General features: G+C 44.4%; 2 protein-coding genes across 2 annotated transcripts in view; one reads left to right on the plus strand and one right to left on the minus strand.

Annotated features, from left to right (window-relative positions):
* Window positions 1–4,462: 4,462 nt before the first annotated feature.
* LOC308291482 (pre-mRNA-splicing factor ATP-dependent RNA helicase DHX16-like) lies at window positions 4,463–7,888 on the minus strand (the record flags this gene model as incomplete). Its single annotated transcript, XM_080733502.1, is given in 4 exon segments — window positions 4,463–4,537; window positions 4,541–5,797; window positions 5,802–7,364; window positions 7,676–7,888. Coding segments are annotated over 4 exon segments (3,108 nt in total).
* Window positions 7,889–10,791: 2,903 nt separating this feature from the next.
* LOC308291528 (LHFPL tetraspan subfamily member 4 protein-like) overlaps window positions 10,792–27,073 on the plus strand; it is a gene marked incomplete at both ends in the record, with an annotated part of 45,205 nt that continues 28,923 nt past the window's right edge. Inside the window, one exon of the mRNA XM_080733558.1 lies at window positions 10,792–11,209. Coding sequence (XP_080589684.1) covers window positions 10,792–11,209 — 418 coding nt within the window. The remainder of the gene's footprint in view (window positions 11,210–27,073) is intronic.

Consider the following 27,073-nt stretch of genomic DNA (forward strand, 5'->3'; position numbering starts at 1 on the left):
TTCATGCTTGAGAAAAAAATCTGTAGTTTTTGAAATATTTATCTTTGAGCGCCCAATGCATTGTCAATGGAAAAAGTACAAACTTTGGCAGGCTAGAGCTACAAACGTAGGCTACACCTGAGAAACACCGTTCAAACTTTATCATGTTCAGCTTACTGTGGAAATGTTTGCCTGAAAATGATTATTTGAAATGTTTCACGGTTTTAGAGATATAGACTTTACAAAATGGCAGATTTGTGCGCCTCAAAAAAAAAACACGTTCACCTAGAAACTCCATTCATACTTTTTATAATTCACCTAACTGTGGACACACATGCTTGAACGTTTTACTTTGAAATGTTTTGCAGTTTTGGAGATATTTAACATTTAAAACTTAAATCTGAAAACGTTGGCACCTCGCTGTTCCTACATATTTTAACTGAGCAACTTGATTCACAATTCAAAAATTCCACCTTATTGTGGACATGTATGCTTGAGATTTTTTACTTTGAAATAATGTGTAGTTTTTGAAATATTTAACTTTAAGCCCAATGCATTGTCAATGACAATGGACATTTAAAGAGAAAAAGCAAACCATCAGTGTCAATATTGTTCAGATGCAGAGGTGCCAGAGTTGAGATTTGATCAGATGCCATGACCTTTTGAAGATGAGTTAAGAGCTTTTCCAACTAAGCCACCCAAACACACATACCGGTACTTTGGGTGCCCAATCCATTTTTAAAGACATTTTGAGTTACTCATGCATATCTTTACAAATAACATTCCAAAGTACTCCATCATCAAACTACAGGTAGACTGGGGTTTGAATATGGATCCTCTCTGCTGAAAGTCAGATCATTAGACCACTCAGGGACGGATTAACCCGGAGGGCCCCTGGTCGAACATTTTTTAGACCCCTCCATTCCTCCCTGGTCGGAGACAGTATATGTACACTGTACAGCCCTTTAGCTGAGCTCTTGTCTTGCGCTCTAAAACAAAGTCAACAGCACAGCAACACACACATCGCAACACAAGTAAGAAATCCTCCTCCAGCCACCGTTTGTTATGATGTTACTGTATATCCTCACAGCAGAAAATTAGACATTGATGATTGTCGGCTTGCCGTGGTTATAAACCGCCTCGTAAAATACGGAGAATCGTCCAATCCAGTCATTACATTACGCATTACACAGTCCAGTCATTATGCACCCCGTAATGATACGGGAGGTCGGGGAATCAATATGAACTAGAAATACTGTTCCCACGAAACAGTGTGGGCTCGCATGGAACACCATATATGGCCACAAAGATCTACCCTTTGGCTACTCCTCATTGGAAGGGCCCTGCCTTTGTACTGTAATTTTTCTGAGGTGAATAACCTTGGTCTATAAAGTTTTGGTATAACATACTGATATACGGTAACATACTGGTCTCGAGCCCACGTGTTGTTATTAGGCCTATAGAGAATAAACTTACTACTGTATAACGTTTTGGTATAACATACTGGTCTCGCCTTTCAGCGAGCCGGTGGCTCATTGGCTAATGTACTGACACGACCAAACATAATTCACGCTTTCAGTGTTGCTATTCACCATATTCCTGGCCCTCTCTATGGAGGCTGCCATTTTCTTTTACAGAGGGCGCTAGAGAGTTTTTCTCTGTGTGCTGCTTCAAAAACATCTTTTCACTTCCTCCCAGGTCTAAGAACAAGTGATCCCAAGTCAAAGAAGGTCTCAGCAAGAACAGTCACCAACGTCATTTAGGCTCCATGGCCATCCGCCATGACACTTTGGGTGGCGGAAGTGCCACCCAAAATAACATTGAGCACTTCGTCACTTCCGCCACCCAAAAGTGTCATGGCGGCGTCCCTTGGTGTGCCAACTTCCGGGTGTTGTCTGTTCCTGCCTAACCTTCCTTGTCCCAAGTAAGGAGGTGACAGGGAATTGTCTGTTGCCAGATATTGCCAAAGAAACAAGCGGCCAGGTCTATGAATAATAAGCCCAATAGAATTAACTATGTTCAGTTTTACTACTTTACATTTACATTTGAACATAGCAGATCAGCAAGCTCACAATGTGTCACATTGTGACACATTGTGAGCTTGTATGTTTGATATTTAAAAAATATTGAGGAAAAAAAAACACAAATCTGTGTGGAGGTCCCTGGCATATTTCACATATAGTCACATATTTTCAGATGGGAGTCTGCGACTGTGGACAAATATGTTAATCTGGGGTCCTTGATATGAAAAGATTTGGGAACCACTGGTTTAAAAAATATTAGAAAGTAAGCCCAATAAACAACTACACAAATTGCTTATTATAAGCAGACATGGCAACACCGGTTCATTCAGAGCCCAGAGCCCAGAGCGCCTCTACTGACACTTTAATGCCAGGACACAGGAAACCAAATTATGTTTTTTATTTTCTTTCAGGATATGAACAGGAAGCCGGGGGCGGGGTCAGGAATATGGTGAATAGATACATGAGAGAATACATAGCCTAGAGCAGGGGTTCCCAAACCTTTTTGGCTCAGGGCACCCCTATAAATATTCTTTTCCTCCCAATCCTCCGAGGCACACCTACATTATATTCATAATTTTCACTCCCAACTGTATGAACTGTATGTTTTTTTTTAAACAAAATAGTTTTTTTGTTATTTATTATTATAGGATGATAACAACATCTGAATGAATTTGTGTTTAATTGAGTAAATCAGAATTGTGTTGTACATTCAAATTAATTCACCTCCATATAAGGGGTAACATAAGGGCATTTTTGCCATTATTCTCCCCGAAATTATGTTGCGAGGAAAACGTTGAGATAATAGCCAATTTGGTTAAAATATATATATATTTTTTTGAGTGTTAAATATTATCAAATTATCTCGCGGCACCCCAGACTGCCGCCGCGGCACCCCAGGGTTACCCATCACCCACTTTGAAAACCCCTGGCCTAGAGTGCTGCCTTCCACACACCCCCTCCCTCCATTCTAGCTGCGCACACACTGAGACGTCATGTTCTAGTCTAGGGTGAAATTCACAGCGCAAAATGTTCAGAGCATGGTTCTGAGCCCAGCCCTAGGCCCGTTGGTGAAATACAGAAATGGCCCGAGCCCGGCCGGTTTTGGCTGGTCGGGTCCCGCCGGGCTTGCAGGAAGGGTTTTTTCTCCACTGTGGATACGCTGATGTCTCTTCAGAGTCCCTAACACACTGAAACCCTTTTCACACTGTATACACACAAAGGGTTTTTCACCAGTATGTACACGCTGGTGATTCTTCAGCTGACCTGACTCACTGAAACTCTTGTCACACTGTTTACACACAAAGGGTTTTTCTCCACTGTGGATACGCTGATGTTTCTTCAGACTCCCTAACTCACTGAAACCCTTGTCACACGCTTTACACACGAAGGGTTTTTCCCCAGTATGGACACGCAGGTGATTCTTCAGTTTACTTAACTCAATGAAACCCTTGTCACACTGTTTACAGACAAAGGGCTTTTCCCCAGTATGGACATGCCGGTGTCTCTTCAGGTCACTTGACTGACTGAAACTCTTGTCACACAGTTTACACAAAAAGGGTTTTTCTCCACTGTGGCTCTGAAAGTGTCTCTTCAGTTTCCATAACTCACTGAAACTCTTGTCACACTGTTTACAGACGAAGGGTTTTTCTCCAGTGTGGACATGCTGGACAGTATGCTGTGTCGATACCTCAATGAAACTCTTATCACATATGAGGTTTTCTTTCCTGTGTAAGCCATCAAATGTTTCTTTACTTCTGGCTATGTTGAAGTCTTCGCAAGATCTTGGTTGGTCTGTGTCTCCTTGTTGCTGGCTGGTTACACAGATGTTGATATTCCGACAGGAAGATGAGGGGAGCTGTCCGTTGCTCATCATTTGACAGCAGAGGTTGTTGTGGCTCCTCTTCATGTTTTCCCGAGCGATGAAGGCGTACAGGAAGACACTCGGAATCTTGGAAGATTGGTTCTGCTGCGTTTCTTTGTCTCTTGCAGGCAGGAAAGATTTGGTTTTAATTCTCTGTCAACATCTTATATACCCGCCTCTCTGACAGTAAAGAACTCTTGTGCATACTCAGACTAAATGTGATGTTTAAAACTGCATCACATATTATTCAGGTTGACCAGAGCTCTGGCCTGATGTCACAGAACACAAACTGTTGACATCATTCCTAATAACTCCGATTTGCACATCTGACAGAAGCAATTCATCCATCATGAATTGAATCATTGAATCAAGTGGATGACCAAACCCGGAAGTAAAGGCAGTTAGTTGGCAGTCTCAAAACGTGTTTGAAAAAAAGAAAAAAAAAACATGACACGTCGTGGATATCTCCTTGTATGGGCCGTTGTGTAAAAAATCGGCCTGATGGTGGCGCTAGAAGAGGGCCATGTGAGAAATCAGGGGCGGAGGTCGTGATTTGCCAGCCAAGCAGTGTGTGTGCCACTTGTTGCCATGCTTCAGCTCAGCCTAGTTCCCCTTTTGTCTTGCCCAGTTTGCGTGGCATCTTCTTGCTGCTGTCCTCCAGCGCTTTGTTCTTTTAGTAGTGAGGAGCCACTTCAAGAAGCCAGCCACTCTCTATCTCAATCACCTGTCTCATGAACTCCTTAGTGGTGAAGACCAGCTCATGGTAGATGAGCCAGCGTGGCTGTTCCTCAAACAGGGAGCTGTTGGGGTGGACATAGACCGTCTGTTGATGCTTCACCGTCTTATAGCCGCCTTTACTCAAGCGAGCAGTGTGGTAGAAATACCCCGCTGTTACTGCCTTGCGGATGGGTGTGTTGTCGCTCGGGGAGCTGACCACCTCCACTTCTATACGGTCCATCAAACCCTCCAGCTGCTCCCTTACATCCCGCGCCCTCTTCATGGAGCGGAACTGGATGAAGTTCTCGTGACACCACTGGGTGGAGTAGCCGCTCTCCATCCACTGAGTGTAGATGTTAAGCAGCACCATGTGGTCCCCTCCCGGCACCACAAAGTTCATCCTGGCTTTGTCGGCGTGCACCACCTTGTCTTTAGGTCGGTAGAAGATGGAGTTGTTCAATGACAACATTGTTGCTATGGTCAATGCCTCCTCTGAACACTTGTACTGTTCAGAGGCTAGGATCATTTTGCTCAGCATTGGATCCACTGGCAGCTCAGCCATCCTGCGACCCAGCTTAGTGAGTTCTCCCATGTGGTTGAGAGCTCCCAGAGCATACAGCTGTTCCAGGGCCAACACCAGGGTCTCGTGAGGGGGCGGGTCCATAAAGTCAAAATGAATCAGGTCATTGATGCCCAGACTTTTGAGCAGGAGGACTACGTTCCCCAGGTTGGTCCTCTGGATCTCAGGCACGGTGGTCTCCTCCATCTCTTGCTTGAAGGCCCAGGCCGTGTACAGCCTGAAACACTTCCCAGCAGCCACTCTGCCAACTCGGCCCGCCCTCTGGTTGGCCGACGCCCGTGAGCACGGCGTGACAATCAGTGACTCCATGCCAGTGTGGGCGTTGTAACTCTTTTGTTTGCAGAAGCCTGGGTCAATGACGTAGATGATACCGTCTATGGTCAGAGAGGTCTCCGCTATGTTGGTAGCCACAACCACCTTACGAGCTCCAGGCGGAGTAGGGTTGAAGATCTTGGCCTGCATGTCAGCGGGCAGGTTGGCGTAGATGGGCAGCACCAGCAGCTCAGAGATCTTGGAACCCAGTCGTCTGCATCTCTCCTGAAGCAGCGCACAGCAAGCCTCGATCTCCTCCTGTCCAGTTAGGAAGACCAAGATATCTCCTGAAGGCTGGGTGACGTGGATCTGTAGCACAGACACCGTAGTCTGCTTCTGGAGCCTTAGTGTAGTAAATGTCAACCGGGAACCTCCTGCCTGGTATCCTGAAGACGGGAGCATCATCGAAGAAGCAGGAGAATCGCTTGGTGTCCAGAGTGGTGCTGGCCACCAAAACCTTTAGGTCCGGTCTGAACCGGGCTATGTCCTTGATCAGCCCAAACAGGATGTCTGTATGCAGGGTCCGCTCATGGGCTTCGTCTATGATGACCACACTGTAGCTGGCCAGGTCAGGCTCAGAAAGGAACTCTCTTAGCAGCATGCCATCTGTCATGTACTTCAAAACTGTTCTCTCTGAGGTACAGTCCTCAAAACGGATACTGTATCCCACATCATTGCCCAGCTTGACGCCCACTTCCTCTGCCACTCTGGCTGCCACAGACATGGCCGCCACTCTGCGAGGCTGCGTGCACCCGATCTTCATGCCTCCACGGGTGTAGCCATCTTCTATGAGGTACTGTGGGACCTGGGTGGTCTTTCCGGAGCCCGTCTCCTCCTCGATGATCAGGATCTGGTGTTCGCGAATGGCGGCCAGCAGGTCCTCTCTGTAGGGGAAGACGGGTAGGCTGCGTCGCACCTCCTGGAGGGACTGCTTCTTTCGCTGTGCCTCGGACACGGACGGGGCCTCCAGCTCCTTCTCTGACAGGGTGCCCTTCATGGCGATGGTGCTGCTGACAAAGTTGATCATCTCATCCTCCTCAAGGATCAACTGGTACTTATCTCGCTCCTCCTGCATGCCTCGTTCCCGCTCCTTCTTGGCCCCGAAGCTCAAGGAGGCAGTCTTCAGCCTCTCCTCCTCCCAGCTACCTTGCTCTCCTCCCAGCTCCATGGGCATGTCATCAAAGTCCATGTCCCTCTGTGGCACCTCCTTTCTTCTCTTCTCTTCTGGCATGTAGTATCTGTTCTTTCTCGCCTCTTTCTCTTGGGCTCCGGCCTTCTTGTAGTCTTTGGCCAGGTCTCGGAGGGTGCGCTTGTATTCCAGTTCTTTCTTTTCCCTTTCTGTCAGCTCCTCAGTAGAAAACAGGTACTCGTCGTCTTTAATCTCGGCCTCAAAGTCCTCCAGCTTCTCTGGCTGTCTCTTCTGCAGGTACTCCCAGCGTGATCGCTTCCTCAGCTCTGGCAACATTTTCCTTTGATCTTCTTCAGCCAACTGCAGTCTCTTCTGAGCCTCTTCATAAGCCTTCTTGTCAGTCCTCTCCGCTATGTTCCGTGTCAGTTTCACTCGCTCAGCAAAAGCATCCCTCTCCTCTATGTCTTGTTGTCGCTCTCTCTCCTCCTTCTCCCACTCCTCTTCTTCTTCCACTTCTTTCTTGTTGGGCTCCTTTCGGTCTCTTTTTGCAGGTTCATCTTCACTTGATGATGGCTCACTCTTCTTTTTCTGCCTGATGTGCTTCCTCTTGTTTCCTTTGTCCTTGCTTTTCTTTTTCCCTTTCTCCTTCTCTCTCACTGCCTCTCCATCACTAGTGCTATCTTCCAGTAAGATGTACGTCCGATTCTTCCTGTCCATCTCTATGGCATGTTGTTCTACCGCTCTCTCCGGCTTCCGTTCACAACTGGTAAAAAATGAACCTAGCCCAACCCTACCCTCCCCTGCCCCTTCTTTGTATATACTGTTTGTTTTAGACTTACTGTCTTTTTTTTTTGTTTTTCTTTACATATCTACTGCATAGTACTGTGTTCTATTTGTCTGTCATTCAATGTTATATGAGATAATGGTTTCCAGTGGAAATAAGCTTAGTCTTTTCATGGATCTCCTTTTAGTAGACCTTGTACCAGTGAACTGTACCGTCATGAAACTGTACCTTTTCCTATGCAAACTTCTAATAAAGTCTTCAATCAACCAATCAATCAATTATCAACAACCTGCTTGCGTGGAATCTTGCCATAGAGCTCTTGTGTGAAGTCAATCACTCTCTGGTCATTGTCGATTGTGCCAGTTTTCTTAAGGCGATCAACAAAGTCTTGAGGGTCCCGGGCTTTCCGAGCAGTGCCAATCATGAACTGGGCCACATACCTGTCACTCAACCCCAGGATGTCATGAAGACGGTCGTTCACCCACTGCTCTAGATTAGCCATGTTGTCTCCTCCTGTTCAGTAAGCTGTAAAATGGACTAATTGGAGGGCGATGGCAGGGCGGACCTCTGACCTCATCCTGACTCAGCCATAAACAAACCATGGCCACGTCACTATGACAACGTAAACAACCCACCGCCGTTTATGGTCATGACAACATGACCATAAACAAAGCATGAGCCAGCTCCATATATGGGCACAATAGGGGGAATGCCCATATATGGCCATATAATGATGATCAGGAATCTATCTATAAATGCGACAAATCTCTGTCTGTCAGTCTGTCTGTATGTAATCCGCGTATCTCGAGAACCGTGCGTCCCAGATTCGGCACGCGCGTTCCCCGCCGTGGCGCGGAGTACAGTGCCGGGCCTCGACCCAACCCGACGCGCGGTTTTCCCGAACCGGCGCGAAACGTTCGGAATCTCCTTATGCAGAGCTGATTGTTGACATCAGGCTGTTCCGGAGGAAATCGGCGCAAGCGCTGAATCATTGTGACATCACTTACAGAGATATCCGTATATAGGCATAAAATGGACGCAGACAGAAATATATCTCTATATAAATATATATAGTTCCCGAGTTGGCCAGGTCGCCGACTAGACGCTCGGCCGCGCTTCGGGTGGACGAGCTTCTAGTCTCCATAATGGATGAGCATAAAAGGTAGACAGACAGAGACAGACGGCAACGGTAGCCTACTCTGCGACGTAAGTATCACATACCTGTCACTCAACCCCAGGATGTCATGAAGTGCACGCACGTAACAGCCGCATGCTGAAACAATGCCCAAATTTGGAGATGACTGACATCACTGATACGTCTGGGTTCTCCAACATTACTTCTGAGTAATAAGTACTGTACATAATTTGGAGCACATACATTCGAATTATGCACTAATGACGTGTTTATTGGTTTAAGCTGCGGTCAACAGAAAATGTCACCAAATGGTGAAGGCCATGATGACTACGCCCACCATCGTTAATTGATTGAATACTAGTCAGAAATGTAAACAGCTCGAGGTAGTCCTACAGTCTGACATTAAAGGAGTAGTTCACCCCCAAAATGTTCTATTGATTAGTCACGCCATGGAGACTAGAGTTCAATAATATTTCTGTATTTCTCTGTAGCCCCCTTGGAATTAAATGGATTATAGTAGATTTACCCCCATTGATTCTGGATGGGGACCCAAATAAGGCCCTGGATGGGGAACTAAATGCATTTTGGTCAGAATCAATGGGGGGAAATTTAGGGTCAAGGGTCAAGTAAATGTACCCCCATTGGTCCCCATTCAGAATCAAAGGACCCATTCAGAAGAAAGGAATGCGGCAAATACAAAAAAATATTATTGAACTCATTCAACTCAAGTCTCCATGGCATGAGTAATCAATAGGAAAAAAAAAGTCATTTTGGGGGTGAACTACTCCTTTAAGGCTAAAAAACACATACAAACGCCAGTAGCCTACCAGTGATGTAACATCAGCCTGTAGCCTGTCAATTAATGTGAAAATACCATCATCTAATAAAAATAGAGACTTTATATTAGTCACAATGGCTCCTAGGATATAGGCTACTGTCCATTTGATTCGATACACCAAATAACCATGATTCCATACACCAAATAACACAATTCTAGGCACGCACACACACACACACACACACACACGCACGCACGCACGCACGCACGCACGCACGCACGCACGCACGCACGCACGCACGCACACACACACACACACACACACACACACACACACACACACACACACACACACACGTGTCTGTATTACAAATGTTCCATGCCTGCTGCTGCTGCTGCTGCTGCTGTGTCCGCGCACGCGAACGCGCGCTCCATCGCTGTCATCAGTAGCCTACTACTACAACATCACATCAGCATCTTCTGCACAGGAGGGCGACACAGAGAGAGAGAGAGAAAGGGGTGTGTGTGGTGTAGTGTGTGCGTGCGCGCGCGCGCGTGTGTGTGTGTGTGTATGAGAGAGAGAGAGAGAGAGAGAGAGAGAGAGAGAGAGAGAGAGAGAGAGAGAGAGGGAGGCGTGTATACATGTTGATAATGGAGCCGAGGCAGGGGAGAATGAGGGATCTGTCAGAAGAACAGAGGACTGTACAGATTTAACGGGATCCTGTTCTCCGGTTCGCGGTGATCTTTTCCCCCCCTCTCTGTCTCCAAATGCGGCGTCGACGCCTCCATCAGTAGCTGGAGTAGCAGCAGAGCAGAGCCCCCCCGCGGATGGTCTTTCCAAAAGGGCTCCCCGGCCGTCGGATGGAAATGAAGGACGGTGATGTGAAGGTATAGCACTGTGGACTGATCATGGATGACGATGAAAACCATGCCGCTTTAACCCACCGCGACTGTGAAATATAGGAGGGGAAAAAATACATTTTGATGTGTCTATTTTTCATTTTTTGTATCTATAGGCTACCCTGTATTCCTGTAGCCCCCATGGAATTGGAACCTTAATTAGACAGCCCCGTTGAATCACTGGTCCCCATCTGATGCATTATTAATCAGTGACAGAAAGGATGCTTTTTATTGTGTCAATGTAGCATTTAACATTATTTTTATTTTTATTATTATTATGTTGGTTTACCATTTTTAGCCCTATATAATATTGATTTTCTGGTTACATGGTGCCGTTATGGTGTGAAAGGGAAGACCAGGCCCAATCAAGAGCCATAACAGCAACATTGTGTGTGGAAAACAGAAGCGGTTTCAATTAAAGCACTGGGGGGTTGAAAAATGACAAAGACTTGAGGGGGAAAAGTAGAGCTGAGCGAGGGTCCATACTGCTGGAGAATTCAGGAAATCCCTTTCTGTGATTCTCGAGAAAGAGGAGAAGAAGAGAATATTAAAAGAAGGGGGGGAAAAGGTAGTAGGGGGGGGAAACAAAAACATGTTGCCTTCACAAGAAGCCTCCAAGATCTACCATGAGAACTACATGCGTAACTCGCGGGCCATCGGCGTGCTGTGGGCCATCTTCACCATCTGCTTTGCCATCGTCAACGTGGTGGTGTTCATCCAGCCCTACTGGATCGGCGACAGCGTGGACACGCCGCAGGTGGGCTACTTCGGCCTCTTCCACTACTGCGTGGGCGCCGTGGGCGCGCCCGGGGGCGTGCACCGGGAGCTGACGTGCGCCGGCAGCTTCGCCGACTTCGCCTCCATCCCCTCCGGGGCCTTCAAGGTGGCGTCGGTGTTCATCCTGCTGTCCATGGTGCTCATCCTGGGCTGCATCGCCTGCATGGCCCTCTTCTTCTTCTGCAACACCTCCACCGTCTACAAGACCTGCGCCTGGATGCAGCTGCTGTGCGGTAAGGTGGGGGAACTGGGGGTCCCGGGGACTATTATTGTTTCCCAGGCCAGTGTTTCGCAAACTTTTACATTTGAAGGTCTCCCCTTAACTCTGACAGCATACGTATACTGTTAAGAGTTACAGACTTGTATGGGTCAATTTAGACCCTCCTAAAGGAACCCACAAAGTCCCTGGAATCCACTTTGAGAACCACTGCCATAGGTGATGCCTTGTGTAAGGGAGCGCTTGTTTTCGGTGGAGACGACAGAGGCGCGCCGTCTCGAGTGGAACCACTCGAGACACCGCCGAGCAAGCCAAAGCGAGCGAGTCGCTGTGTCGAGCGTTGCGAAGTCCGCTTGAGCCGACTTAGTGCCGTTCGTGTTATGTCCCGATAGAGACTATTGTTTCCGTAGTCGATGCCTTGTCGGCCGCGGCTTGTGATTGGCTGAACCGGAGTTGGGAGTGCTCCGCTGTGTTCTCTTGGACCGCGCGGAGGTGCCGAAAGTAGGGGGGGCAAGATTTACGATTCTGTCCCCATCAGGACATAACTTGCTGAGTCGGCTCAAGCGGAATTAGAAACGCTCGCCACTGCGATTCGCTCCTTTTAGCTCGCTCGGTGGTGTATCATGTGGCTCAAGTACTCCGTCGTCTCCACCAAAAACAAGCGCTCCCTTACAAGGCATCAACTAAGGAAACAATAATAGCATCCCGGGGGCCCCCTATTACGTTCACGTTTATACTCAAATGTAGTTTCTTTTGTGCAAACTTTCTGCACCTCTGAATGTTTTTGGCCAAGTCAGCTGATTTTAGATTGTCGCTGAGTGCATCTCAATCCGCTCGTCTACATGACATCATGTGATACTTGTGTCATCATCATCATAGGCAAACATGGTAAAAGAAATCGCACCTAGTGTGAAGTGAGTGGTGCTATTTATGAGTTAATTATATCAAGCATCACGCAAAGCTTGGCCATTGTGATCCTGGGCTGACAAGAAACTTTGAGCGCTTTGTGCCACGATGTAGGCCAGATGTAGGCCAGATGTAGGCCACGCTTCAGAGCCCAGACATTCTTTGGGGCCCGGACAAAGTCAGATGTTGGAGCTTATAGCTCCTTCCAGGGTAAACACTCAAAAGATAGAAAGGTTTTTATTATGCCTCTGATGCCAAATAATGTCACATTCAATGGTTCCCAAACATCTTCATGTCAAGGACCCCCAAATTGATACCTATATTAGGACGCAGAGCCCCATTTTAAAATATTGTGTGCTAGGGACTCCATAAGAGTTATACTGTAGGTGGACAAGATAACAGTGGACATATTGATCTGATCCATGTGATCTGAACTTCATTCTTTCAATTCTACAACTGGCATTGGTCTAACTGGTGAAATCATTTTTAAAGTAGGCTAAACGTTACTCATTTTTCCTGGGAACCCCCTCGAGGACCCCTGGGGCTACCCAGACCCCTCTTTGAGAACCACTGGTCTATATGTAATCTAAAGCCTCTATCATAGTCCAAGGTGAAGAGCTATCACCTCACCGCGGCGTAGTTTTCTAGTTATCACCTAAAAATGTATAACAAAGCCTGGGTGATAGCTCGAAAACTACACCGCAGTGAGGTGATAGCTCTTCACCGTGAACTATGATAGAGGCTTTAGCCTACAACTCTTATCTATAGATCTGCACAACAGCATCTTTGAACGTTATTCTATATTTTACAAGCAATCTAGAGTGCCTATAAACATCCCCAAAATGGATTGGCGGTGTAGCATGTCTTGTCATGGTTAATTACGACAGTAGCAAATCGTCATTGTCAGGTGGAAACCTATGTCCAAAACCGTTTGTTTTGTATTTATCATTTTAAAAATGATTTAAACTAGTGAAAACAGCCGATCTACAAGCACACAACGTCTCACACCGCGAGGCGTTGTGTGCTTGTAGATCTGCTTGTAGATCGTGCAAATTTGAAACTTGGAGATACGAGGTTTCCACTCGACAACGACAAAATACTGTGACAGAAGGGGGCTCAGATTGCTGCTTTCAGGCCCCGGCAACAATGCTCTTTAATTGGCCTTCTTGAAGCGATTCCTTACATTAATTAATCCAATTAATCCAATTGATCATCAGGAAACATACAACTTTCTATTTCCATTTCGCCGTTCAACCAAAACTCACTGTCAACGGTATAAGCAATAGCTACTTTTTTGTTGCTAGTATTGTTGAGCATAATGAGACAGTGGCGTCAGTTCAGAAAAAGCTAAGGTATGGCAACATGACTGGTGTCTTGCACGCGCGCCTTCGCGCACGTGTAAGACACCAGTCATGTGGCCATACCTTAGCAACATGCATGATACATTGAAGTACATTCAATTCTTCCCCCGTTTCTACTGTTTCTTGGGCTGGCTAAACTTGGCATGTTAGTAAACGTGCCACAATTAACAATAATGAATTGCACCTGTGCAGCTGACCTGGGAATATACCCTTTTGTCTAGATGGGGAGAATACAAGTGTGAAGAATATAAATCTAATACCTTGTTAACTCATACCTCGCGATCCCCGTAGAAACCGTAGATTTCCCGCTGTACCGCGCTGCCATGCCCGTAGAGCCCGTAAAGTTTAATTAGCTTTAATCATTATGAAAGGATTAAAAGTATTAGCGCAGATTTTCGCTGATTCTGGCTCTTTAGGCCCGCCCCCCTAACTGTATCCGGTCATTTCCGGTCTGGACCGGATCCAGCTTTCCGTATCCAGTCTGAGCCTGGGCCATAGTCCCGCCTCCATTGGTTTACTGTGTAACAGAAGTGGAAGCTACTCGGCGATGGAACGCTCGTTTTTCAATCGGATTTTTGCGTTTGGAAACTTTGATCCAGTCTCTACACGCCTGGATTATGATCCCCGCATATATCGTGCGTTTTGTGCGCGAACGTGTCCACGTGTTACCATAGCGCATGCCTGGCTTTTTTCAATGTTTTTTCATGTAAACACTGGCGGATAAGCAGGAATACAGCGTGGCAACGGATGTCTTTTTCAATGGGGTTTTTTGTATTCGAAAGCTTGTCACCGAGTCTACACGTCTACTAGATGAGTCGCGCACAGATTGTGCACGATGCGTGCGCGTGCCCACGCTAAAAGGTAAGGACAATTTGGCAGCTGCTTACTACAGCTATGTTTAAAATGGCAGAGAAATTGTTAAAGTGACCAATTTGTTAAATTTTGCATTTGTAGTTATTTTACTGTAATTTAACAACATAATAACCAGAACAGATAGACAAAGAGACATTCATGGATTTATATTTAAAAGTAACTTTTATTTTCCCCCCTGGACCCAGGGTATGGCAGCTGCATACCCCTGCCATACCCAAATTGACGCCCCTGTAATGAGATACGCGGACCTGTCACGACACAGCATTCTAGGGACAGGCAGTTTCGGTTTTCTAAAGAGAGAGTGGCGGGGGTCGCTTGTGTTTATGCTGATCAAATGCAAATTTTATTCATTCATTCACTCATTTCAGCCCATCATATAGGCCACGGTGTAGTGGTGGGGGTTGTCAATGCAATCCTGCTATTTTGAGAGAGGAATCCGGCTTGATTGGATTACTGTATCCAGGCAGGTGAGCTTTGTATGATAGATGTTTGAATAGATTAACGTTTGCAGCGATGACACGGATCAGGTTCTTTTCATATCGTCAGGATTTGTCACAGTCACATGGAAACCTTGTATGTCCTAAACTGTTCAGAAAATGCTAGGGGGGAAAGAAGGGCAAAAAATAACCTGTTTAACCCATTTAGGCAGGATTATTGAATGCTTTAACCAGTGAAAAATAGCAGATATACAAGCACACAGCGCGGCACTGCTTGTAGATCTGCTATTTTTGAAAAAGTTGTGAAAATGCGTGCAAATCTTTGAATATATGTATTTTTAAAGCGTTAGAACATTTGTAACTCAGATTTTGCTTCTGGGTGGTCCCTGGAACTAAATATTTTGAGATGGGGGTCCGTGGCCAAATAAATATCATTTTGGGAGTCCTTCACATGAAAAGGTTTGAGAACCACTGACATAGTAGTCTCTCAAGAACAGACTAACTGAGCTCCAGTTAAGTGAAAAAGACCTTTTCTTTGACGATGGCTGGCCAGATTGCTGACATAGAAACGTACGTTTTTCAAAAAACCTTAGAAGGATTCAAAAGACACTATAGAATCGGGTCAAAATTTAAATTTTTACGACTTTTTCAAAAATAGCAGATCTACAAGCTCGCAGCGCGGCACTCGGTGCCACGCTGTGAGCTTGTATATCTGCTATTTTTCAATAGTTAAAGCAGTCAATAATGCTAGGCCTAAATGGGTTAATTGAACCAATGTAGTTATTATTTAGTCTCAAGTCCTTGTTAATACTTTTCATCGGTTAAATATTTGTAAAACCGACACACACCACTTTTGCTTTAAACATTTGAGGGAAATACCGGATCTACAAACTCGGGTCGCGATGGCTTGTAGATGGGTTATTCTTGCTACTTTTGTTGTAACAATGTGGTATGACGAAGAAGGGCATTCATTTATGGAAAAATCATGGAAGTTGAAAGATGGAGATGAGGAGGTTTCTACCCGACAGCAACCATACACAGTGAGAGAAGAGGTGATGCTGGAGAAAAGCCAGTGTCAATCAAGCACAAGAGAACAAGAGGATAGGATAGATACAGTATATAGTGAAATATATTTCACGTGGTTTATTGAAGGTTATTAATAATATGTTATTGCGACCATAGGTCGCAAGTTTAGTATGTGAACGGTCACAGCTTGTCCGTATGTATCTCTCTCTGTCTGTCTGTCACGCCTGACACTGTGGTTCTATGGGTTTGTCGCTCAGACATCATGCTCTGACATCACTGTGATGTCAGGGGAACCACTCTTAGCCCATATCTAACAGGACTTCTTATGGGAATGCCCATATATGGAGGCCACATTGGCCACATACCACACTAACGGCAGGTTCTACAGACAGGGATCTCCATGTATGGGCATAAAAGGGTATGATGTCAGATGTCATAGACGCCTGATTATTTATCCCACTGGAGAAGATGGATGGACATGGTATATAGCACTCGTTTTCACCAGCTAGCTACTCACCAGCGTCGGCAGGTTAGCATTTCACCAGGTTAGCATTCACCAGCATTAGTTTTACTGAGGTTAGGGTAGGGTTAAGGTTAGGGTTAGGGTTAGAATTAAGGATAGGTTTAGGTTTTGGTGCACCTCTGCCGCGGTCCAAGTGACTACAATGGAGCACTCCCTACCTCCGGTTCAGCCAATCACAAGCTTCAAAAATGTGTCCGGGAGGCGTGGTTATCCATCTTTCCCAGTGGGATCCATAATCACACGTCATAGACATCATAGGACTTTCACATAACGAATACTGAGTAAGCATGTTTGGGCTCTCACAGCATATCTCCATATACAGTACATGGATCTCCATATGGGTACCAGGGGTCTCCATATATGGGTAACTGGTCCGATATACATCACTGGCCAGATGGGCAAGAATTGGGGGGCGAGGTCACATGTCACCCTGAGGAGTCTTAGTGTTAATATTATTGTGATATTAAAGCCTTGAAGAAGGTCCCTGACTCTTGCACGGATCTGAGTGCATACACTCAAAAGATGCAGTGGTGTAAAGTAACTAAGTACATACTTAAGTACTGCACTTAAGTACAATTCTGAGGTATTTGTACTTGAGTATTTCAGATTTTCAGTACTTTCACTTCTACTTCGGCCATTTGAAAATAGACGATCTAAAAGCTCACAATGTGCTCACAATGTGTCGCATTGTGACACATTGCGTGTAGATCTGCTATTTTCAAAAGATTTTTATACATTTTGAAAACCTTAAATGGGACATTCTGCATAATAAGTACTTTCTACTTTTGGTACTTTAAGTACCTTTTGATGCCAATACTTGTGTACTTTTACTCGAGTACATTTTGAATTCCGGACTTTACTTATTTCTACATTGAGCAGTGGTGGCTGAGTGGTTAGTGTCCACACCTAGGACTCCGGAGGCCCCAGAGGTCGCAGGTAGGTACGATTCCCTGCTCCAGCTACCACTGCTCCCCTTCCCCCTTGCGCTCCTTGTGGGCATCACTGGGTTGAGTTCAGCTGGGTAAAAGCTGATAAAAAAAGCAGCTGGGTTGGGCTGTGATATCTGAATTTCCCTCGCGGGAGGAGTAGGTAACTATCATTATCTATCATACTTTTACTTGAGTAAAGAAAGTAAGTACTAACCCTAACCCTAACCCTGTGAATGAGGTGCTACCTTAATGAGGTGCTACCTTAATGTGTCACCAAGGTGTTGTTAACCCCTTGAACCCCAGCATCCCTATTGTGGGCGGAACAATATCAAAAAGATCTATATGCTCACAACACGTCTTGTTGTAGCGCGTTGTGAGCTTGTAGATCAGCAATTTTGGCAAAGAGTACACCAAGTACATTGCAACTCAGGTCTGTTTTAAGTATGGAGGGTCTAAGTGGTTAAGATGGATCGGATATAGTGTTTGGTTCTTAAATGTTTAATACAAATAAATAAATAGGGCCTTTTGGATGTCAAAACTCTCTCAATCATTATGTATCCATAATTTATAGGCTCTCCATTTGCAAGCCGTGGTTTTATTTCTTGCTGATGTAATCACAGACGTGAACCTCAGTTCGTCGTTTGTTAGCTTGGGGAACTTTATTCACACTTCACACACGCAAATATTAGGTAAGATACCGGTAATTGAGACGAGGATATTGAGAGATCCATGTGAACTGCTTCACCCTTCTCTTAAACCCAATTCTTAAGCCGTATTCTGGGCATGTTGTAATATGCAGACATTTGGCAAAAAATAGGGAAACATTTGACCAAAATTGCATATGTACAACCTCACAATGCAATGCTTGGTTCTGGAAGGTTCTGGTTCTAGTCCTGGTTCGGCCCTATAGTGGAAAGGATATATTTAACAGTTCAAGTCCACAGCGAATTGATGACGTATGCCATAGGAGGGACCACGTTGACCCATGTGGACTAGAAGTGGCCTCAGTGCATACTGATAGATTACAGAATGTGCATGGATTCATTCTCAAGGATGCCAGCCGCTGCCTCCTATCTCACTGTTCTTTAGGAGCCGATCGGTGTGTGATAAATAGGCCAGGCAGAACAAGCGTGGGTGTAAGATCTCTGTAATGAAACAAGTCAGCATACTGAATGAGAGAGAGAGAGAGAGAGAGAGAGAGAGAGAGAGAGAGAGAGAGAGAGAGAGTGATCAGCACTTTTTTCCCCTTCCATATTGTTTTTTGTTTTTTTTTGTGTTCTGTGTTGTGCAGAGTGGGTTGGAGGGCGTTTGGTGCTCTGCAATCAGCAGAAAAGCACAAAACAAGGACTGGCAGTAGGCATTATGTCTCCGCGCAATTCTTCATGACTTAACAGGAATTGAATCTCTCGCACAGAAAGCCATTAATCAAGTAAGACAAATAAAGTAATCCACAACGCAGCCGTTTTCACCGCATCGACAATGTGAGCAATTAGTGAAGAAACCGACCTGACCTTCATAGACGAATAAAAAGAAAATTGAAGAAAAGTGGAAAACCTTTCATGTGGTATTGTACAAATGTGGACCGGTGTGTTGTTTGGAAGACACACATGATAACTCCCTCAGATAACATCTTAAATTCATGAGGATTCAATTGTCTATTATTGCAAACGCTTATTATGTTGGAGACCTCTGAGTCTAGAAAGCGACTCTGTTGCTTTCAGGAGAGGCGGATACAGTAGTACGGATACGTTGTACAGAATAAAGCAAAGGACTTTTTTTTGTAAAGATTTGTTTTAGGCCTTTATTGATAGTTTGTAAGTGAAGATGGACAGGAAAGAGGGCGGGACCTGAATCCGCTGCACACTGCCAGGCCAGCCCAGAGCCCAAGTGCCTGGACCACCAGGCCAGCGGTAGCAGCCAGTAAAAAGTATTTTTGAGCGGTGGTAGACCGCTCCATAGCATGGCCGTGTGTGTATCCGTGTATCCGTGTATCCGTGTATGTATGTGTGTATGTAGCCTGAACTACCACTCAGTGACCAGAGAGGGTGCTCTTGAGTCTAGTCTGAGCATCAACTGCAATATTCTCTCTCTCTCTCACACACACGCACGCACGCACGCACGCACGCACGCACACACACACACACACACACACACACACACACACACACACACACACACACACACACACACACACACACACACACACACAACCACCGCTCAGTTCACACGGGTGTGATTTTTGATGAACTTAGAGGGGATGAGACCCATGGGCCGACCAAAGAAGGCCTGCCAGATGACCATGTCGGAGTGCTCACTGCTCAGTCAGCAGCGGCCCTGGACCGTTCCTGGAGGAAGAACGTGAAAGAATGGGATTCAGTCCAACCCAGCAGAGTCTGGAAAGAGGACTTTAAACAGATGACACTGTACATTATACTGTACTTTACTGCATGTATAATACAGTTATCGCAGTGTAGTGATTGAGTTGGATAGTGCAGTGGTTCTCAGCCTTTTCAGGCCTCTCCCCCCAAGAAATATCACATTCCAAGCTCTTGGAATTGTAGGAGTTGAGGCATTATATTTTATTTGACTTGGTTCCACAGATACATATTGTGAAAATAGCTGATCTACATGATCACACATACGCCTTGCAACTGTTCACACTTTTTGCTTCATGCTTAGGGAATATTTGACAACGTTTACCACTGCCAGCTATCTTTAGTTTTTCCTTACCTTTTCAAGTAGTCACAGAATATTTTTCAATTGATCCCCCGATCGATCACAGACACGGCCTCGCTTTATGTGCTTCTGTGACTCGTTTGAGCCTTGCAATCCATAGTTAAAGCCGAATAAAAAATGCACCGTTCTGAACTTCTGACAAACACACTAGCGAGACACGGAACCGGAGAAAAGGCTGTTTCTGTGCAACAAAAATAAATAAACAGGTAGCGAATGGAGAGCCGGTTTTTCGATGACGTCATTTCACATGTTCCAGTTCTGCTGTGAATCAATATTTTTTACACCAGAGGGGGCTGGTCGCTTGAAACTAAATTAATTAAAAAACCTAAAAGACGTTCGGGCGTTGAAAAAAAAGAAGACGTGCTGAGACGAGTCTGGCAGAGAATGAGCTAAACATCCTTAAATTGTAACTTCAGAAATGTGCAGATACCCATACACTCATTGCGACCGTACTGTAGGTCGCAGTTTACTGTCAGAACCGTCACAGCTTGACCGTATCCGTCTGTCCGTCCGGAAGGGTAACACCTGACACTGTGGTTCCCCTGACACATCACTGTGACATCACAGGTGACATCATAGTGACGTCAGATAAGAGTATTGAAAATTGGGAATACTCCAGTAAAGTAAAAAGAATACTTCAAAATGGTACTTACGTACAGTATACCTGAGTAAATGTACTTATTTACTTTACACCACTGCTTAAATATTCGTCAGGTAGAAGAACGATTACTGTACTGCGGTAGAGGTGAGCTGTTTCAGAGGAGTTGGCACAGGGCCGAGCGCTGCCCGGCACCTTGGAGATGAGTGTTTAATCATGTGCTCTGCCCGGCTGGTGGCAGCAGCAGGTCTCCTGGCTACAGCGCTCTGATGGAGGACCTCACCTGTTGTACCAGAACGTCATTGGATGGCACCGGAACTCATTAGTGGAAGAGCACAGGAAAACGACCTTGGGTTTCTTTTCTTTTCTGTTTTATTTTTTCTTTTTTTTCTTTTTTTTTCAGAGTTTGGGGGATTTGGTCGAATTGCAATGAAACTGACTTTTGTCAGTACAGGTGCAATAGTGGATAGTTTGTCGTAATCAGATGGGACTTTTGCGTTTTAAGAATGGGCTGTCAATGGAGGTTATTGCAACTTGCAGATAGCATTTCATACAGTAGCATCTAATTTGCTTGTGGCTAAGCAGCGAGAAACGGTGGGTGTCACTTCCTCATGCCGCTGGTTTCCATTGAAGATGTATTGTAGACCAGGGGTCTTCAACGTTTTCAGGCCAAGGACTATATAGTTTCATCGTTTGACAGCACAATCATCTGTGTATATTGGGTTCATGTAAATTTGTGTTTCCAGATATTTAACCACTTGAACCGTCAATACTTAATAAACTTGACCTATCACTCTGTCCTCTTTGCCGAAAATAGCTGATCTACAACGCCTTGCAGTGCGAGGCGTTGTGAGCTTGTAGATCTGCTATTTTTGGCTAAAGTTCTCAGAATATGGACTTTAGGGTTCAAGTGGTTAATATAAAAAAGGAGAAAAAACTTTTGGAGGACCCCCTGTAGTAACTCTGAGGACCGCCTAGGGGTCCCGGACCCCCTGTTGAAGACCCTTGTTGTAGATTGTAGCTTTGTATCTGCCCGTGTGAACACTGCTTAAAGCTGGTTGCACACTGCTGCGTTTTTCGGGCCGAATATCGGAGTGAATTTCGGAGCACGCAAATAAAAAAATCAACCTCACCTTATGTCAGTCACGTTTGCACACTGCCGCCCGTTTCACGCACCAGTCGGTCCCTTGCTCTCTCTATCTCTCTCTCTCTCCTTGCCCTGAAAAACGCATTTCGCAACGAAAAACGCAGCAGTGTGCAACCACCTTAACTCTGTGGACTGTGGAGGGCTGTGGACAGTTCAGAAACCTGCCCAAACCCACCCAACTCCAGTCTTGCTCAAGGTGAAATCTCACTCTGAAATCTCTCTCAAAGAGTTGAGTTGTTGCTGTAAGGAGAATGATTGCGTGACTAAGAGTCAGAAAGAGGGGTTTGAAGTGTACACAGAGGGATTTGCCAAAATCTATTTCCAAGATCATGAATATTAACCTGATTTCAAGTAAGTAAGTTCTTCTGTAGAACAGTTAGCAAAAGTAATTCTGCACACCTACAGTATACTTAATACAATAGTTGCGTAGGAGAAGACAGCCAACTAAACGCATAGACAGTTGCTTGTGTTTATAAATAGTTTTCTGCTGTGACTCATTAGACCTTACCATATATTGAATATTTCTCAATATTTAGTTTTCCTTCATTACGGACCTAAAGGCATTAAATAGTTGCAGTATGTGAGGACCAGCAAAGAAGTGTCTGGATTCCTTACGTTTTTTGTCTATGTGAAGAACATTAGAAGAGCATATTATGTTATAGCCTATGTTCTATTCCTCTACTTTTTAAACTGTCGTTCAGACACTTGGTAAATCTGTGTCCCATAATCTCTACGACATTTTTCTCTAAAAAAGCAATGTCCTTCACATTGTCCCTCTGTGTGCAAACATTTCCAGCCTAACTCTTTCTTCCTTTAGCCAGTTAAACCTTCTTTACTTTGTAAACTGCATAGCATGGACCCGAGTTAGTGCTGTAATTGGGGCGCTCCTTTTCATAGATAGATGAGCTATCTTCGGCCGGTGTTCCCCCAAGAATAGGGGGTCGCTGGGATTCAAGTGGTTAAAGATTCCTTCAAGAAAAAAACAACAACGTAAAGGAAAACCTTTGCCAGACATTACATCCATTTACACCCACGTGTCTGCCTTCCCTTTCAAAGTGCTGAACACAACATTAATGTATTTGCTGAGCAGGTAAGATAAAGCACAAGTCAGCAGTTAATACCCCTACCCTTTAAAGTCCCAGTCAGTGATCCAAACATAAGTTACTCAACCCAAAAAATAAAATAAATAAATAAATAACAGGTAATGTGCTTTTTGAATAGAATCTAGACCAGTGATTCTCAAAGTTTTTCATGTCAAGGACCCCCAAATTGATATGTGGTTTAACTGATTTCTACGTTATAGTAACTGGGGACCCCCTGGAACCCCCTCAAGGAGCCCTAGGGGTCCCAGGACCCCATATTGAGAACCACTGCCCTAGACAGACAGATAAATGATTTTTAAAAGTTGCTCTTAACACTTGTCTGTGCTTAGCCCCAGGGCTGACGTGAGCAAGGACTTAGCCCTAGGCTGAGTACAGTGTGGAAGGACATAAACGGTAGGTTGTATTTTGGTATGTTTACTGTACATTGGTAATGTTTGTAGACAATAGACATCAGGTTAAAACAGACATATTTAGGTGGATTCATTGGGAATTTTAAATAGCATATGTAAATCAAAATATAGTACCTGTTCGCATCAAACTCGACACGTGCATATATCTCCTTATATGGGCCGTTACAAGATGGCACAATTTCCATCTACTCACAGAGTGGCTCAGAGCCTCTGCCTGAAGACCTAAAGCCTAATATCTCTCCCAAAAGAAAGACATTTTTGAAAATATTCCCCAGCAACTAACTGGGCCAAAAAACATAGCCTAACAGATCACCTAGATACAGTATGCTGTAAATGTAGGTGACCGGGAGTCCTAATGTAGGTAAGTACAGTCAAATCATTTGGAGACATGGAGCCATATCATGTCTGGCTCTTGGCATTGCACATGGCATGGCACAGTGACACGGCATATATGCCAAATTGATCCAGGGTCCAATGTCAAAGATCCATAGCCTGCCATATGGTAAAATCAGGACTGTCAATGTAACTCTGAACCCATGTGAAAATGGACCCAGAGTCCTTTCAGCACTATACCATGCTGCATCTGCACTTTTTTTTTTTATGACTCAATGTTTATTTTGTTTTTTATATATTTTTCACAATAACATGGAACAAAGTGCACAGCTGCATCTGCACCTTAAATGTGACCAAGAGGAATCTATTCAGTGGTGGAAAAAGTACTCACATTCTTTACTCAAGTAAAAGTATCAATACTGCAATGTAGAAATACTCTGTTAGGGTGCCCTCACACCAAAGTACCTATGAGAGTGGAATCTGCGTTCTGCCAATGCATTTCAATGAGAGTGGAGCGGTTTTTGCAGAAATCCTCTGCTGGCATGAAAACGCTTCACTCTCATTGAAATGCATTGGCAGAACGCGGATTCCACTCTCATAGGTATTTTGGTGTGAGGGCACCCTTACAAGTAAAAGTCAGGGATTCAAAATGTACTTAAGTAAAAGTATGAAAGTATTGGCATCAAAATGTACTTAAAGTACCAACAGTAAAAGTACAAAATGTTTGAAAATAGCAGATCTACAAGCTCACAATGCGTCGCGATGCGTATTCAACACCACCTAAAGCGACACCCTGTCAAGACCGAGACTGAGGCTGAGACAACACCAAGACAAGAAGGCTTTTTAATGCTACTTGAGACCATGCCTAAATAATAGCTTTTCAAAAGTTTTCAAGTAAATTAAGAGGAGGCAATATTTTGATCTAAAACACTGCAATTATATTGCACTGACTTGGAAAAGCTAAAAATTGTGCATGTCTAATAAGACACAGAAGTGTCTAGAATCTAGATTCCTCTGGTTTGAGATCGAGTGAAATTGCAGGTAGGACCGATTCGAGACCATCAAAAATGTCTTAAAGGACAACTTTGTTTTTTTACAACAAGGGTTCATATTTTAGATAGTCATTAGAGAAAAGATAAGATGAGTGTTAAAATGTTTTCGTTTACTTCTTTCTAGCGTTTTAGTAATTTTAATGATTTTGATTTGCATGCATGCCCCCAGGTTGGGGGCTTCTGATTATGAAGCCCATTCCCAAGATTCACCGCAATCTTTCATGGGCAGATGTGACTTATGGGGGCTGGTGTAAATAGTAAATTGCCGGCTTATTGTGTTTGAAAATACATATTTAGCCACTTGTACGCATGCCCCAACCCACTGAAATCAAAATACTAAAATCGCAAAAAAATAGAAAGCAGTAAATGAAAACATTTTAACACTCATCTTTTCTTTATTTCTCTAATTACAATCTAAAATATGAACCCTTGTTGTAAATCGGTTGTAAGACCGCTTGTTGTAAGACAGCTCTCTTGAGTATTAACCTGCAGTATAAGTACAGTAGGAGAACTCTGCCTTGGACTCCATGCCATGGTGTGGACCAACAGTTTTCCAGCTGTAGGTCAAAGACTTGACAAACAAGTGATGCATGGGTGTGTGTTAGGACCTAACTACACAATAATTAGGACAGCGTTTTCCCCAAGCGAGCACAGTGAGCATAGGTAAATGTGGGCCATTTAGCAGCCAACTGCTGTCTGCCGACAGGGCAACTCCTACAGTGCTGTTGTCTTCACCCAGTTCTGTCAAACCTTTACGGGAAACCTGAGTAATGGGGTCATTCCTTTACACACATAGGCTACGGACAAAGCAATACTTTTCTTTCGGAGAAGAAAAGCTAAGAAAAGAACAAAACAGGACAAGGGCAAGGCTTTACCCCCCAAAAAGTGTCTCAGAACTTGAGTCTCCACCGCACCAACATTGGCGGTAAGTGTTAGAAAGCGTCCCTTGCTGGAAATCTGCTGTTGAATGTGTGGTGGATACAGCTGTCGCGTAGGGTCACAAGTTGTTGGAAAAAAACATCAAGCCATAGGCTATTTTAGCACAATAGAGCAGACATCGACGTCTGTCGGGGGCGGCTCTCAGGTGCATTAAGCAACCTTTTCTCACACCTTCCAACCGACTGATTTCCAGACTTCATTTGACTGCCAGTCTGTAATCTGTAGTAGCACAGAAAGTGCTTTGTATATCTTGCCCAGAGCACTTCTCATGTTGTTTACACATGCATAGAAAAAGACCTCCACTCAATGTTTGACACTTCTGGGCATGTTGCACCAAACTTCTTATATTGCGCCTCTTTTTAATATGGCTCAGCATTCTTTTTTTTTTCTCAGGAAACACTGATTAGAAGTATATTTCTAGGGGGTGCATGGTATACCCAGTGTTGGAAAAAGTACTCAAATGTCATACTTAAAGGGGAAGACCACCCATTTTCAATATTGAGCTGTGTCATTAATATAACTTAGAGGAGTTGTGTGGAAATAGAAAAATGTTCCCCCCCTTCTGTGTTGCCTAGAACTGGAGGATTGATTTTGGGGTTTGTATTGTAAAGTACAACTTGATGACATCACACATTGTACTTTACAATAAAACCGCAGAGAGCGCATTCTGTCCCAAAGCCAGTGACACACCTGTCAGTCACTTTCAGAACCCTCCCCATTCCACCTTCGACTCAACCTGATTGGACAGAGGGGGAAAACCGGAGAATGTATCTGCTCCAGCATAAACGCAAGGTCTGTGCAGAACGCAGAAATCCTCTACTGGCATGAAACCGCTCCATTCCCATTGAAATGCACTGGCGGAATGGGTAATCCACTCTCATAGGTACTTTGGTGTGGCTGCAGCCCTACAAGTAAAAGTCCAGAATTAATGTACTTAAAAAAGTATTGGTATCAAAATGTACTTAAAGTACTAAAATAGAAAGTAATCAATATGTATTTTCAAATGTATAAAATGTATACAAATGTTTTGAAAATTGCAGATCTACAAGATCGCAATACATCACTATGCAACGCATTGTGAGCTTGTAGATCAGCTATTTTCAAATGGCCAAAACATATAAGGGCTGAAGTGGTTAATGTATGTTTAGTAATACAAATCTAAATCTACAAAGTAACTAGTGACTAATGTTGTCAAATACATGAAGTGGAGTAAAAGTAAAAGTATTGATAAATGGAAATACTTAAGTAAAGCACAAATAACTCAAAATTGTAGGCTACTTAAGTACAGTACTTAGTTACTTTACACCACTGGGTAAACCCCTTCTTCCCACTAGACTATTTCTGCACTATTTTCTGCACTTGAAGTTGAACATATGGAAAAGGGTGTGCTGTGTGCATTTTCAGAGCATGGTTGTTTTATCGATTATGTTCTGGCTCGGATCAATAAAACGAACATATTACAATTATTCCTGTTAAAATTATTTTCACCGCAGATCAACCTGAACAA

Source organism: Nannobrachium achirus (assembly GCF_963921795.1).
Source record: "Nannobrachium achirus genome assembly, chromosome: 9".
Lineage (NCBI taxonomy): Eukaryota > Metazoa > Chordata > Actinopteri > Myctophiformes > Myctophidae > Nannobrachium > Nannobrachium achirus.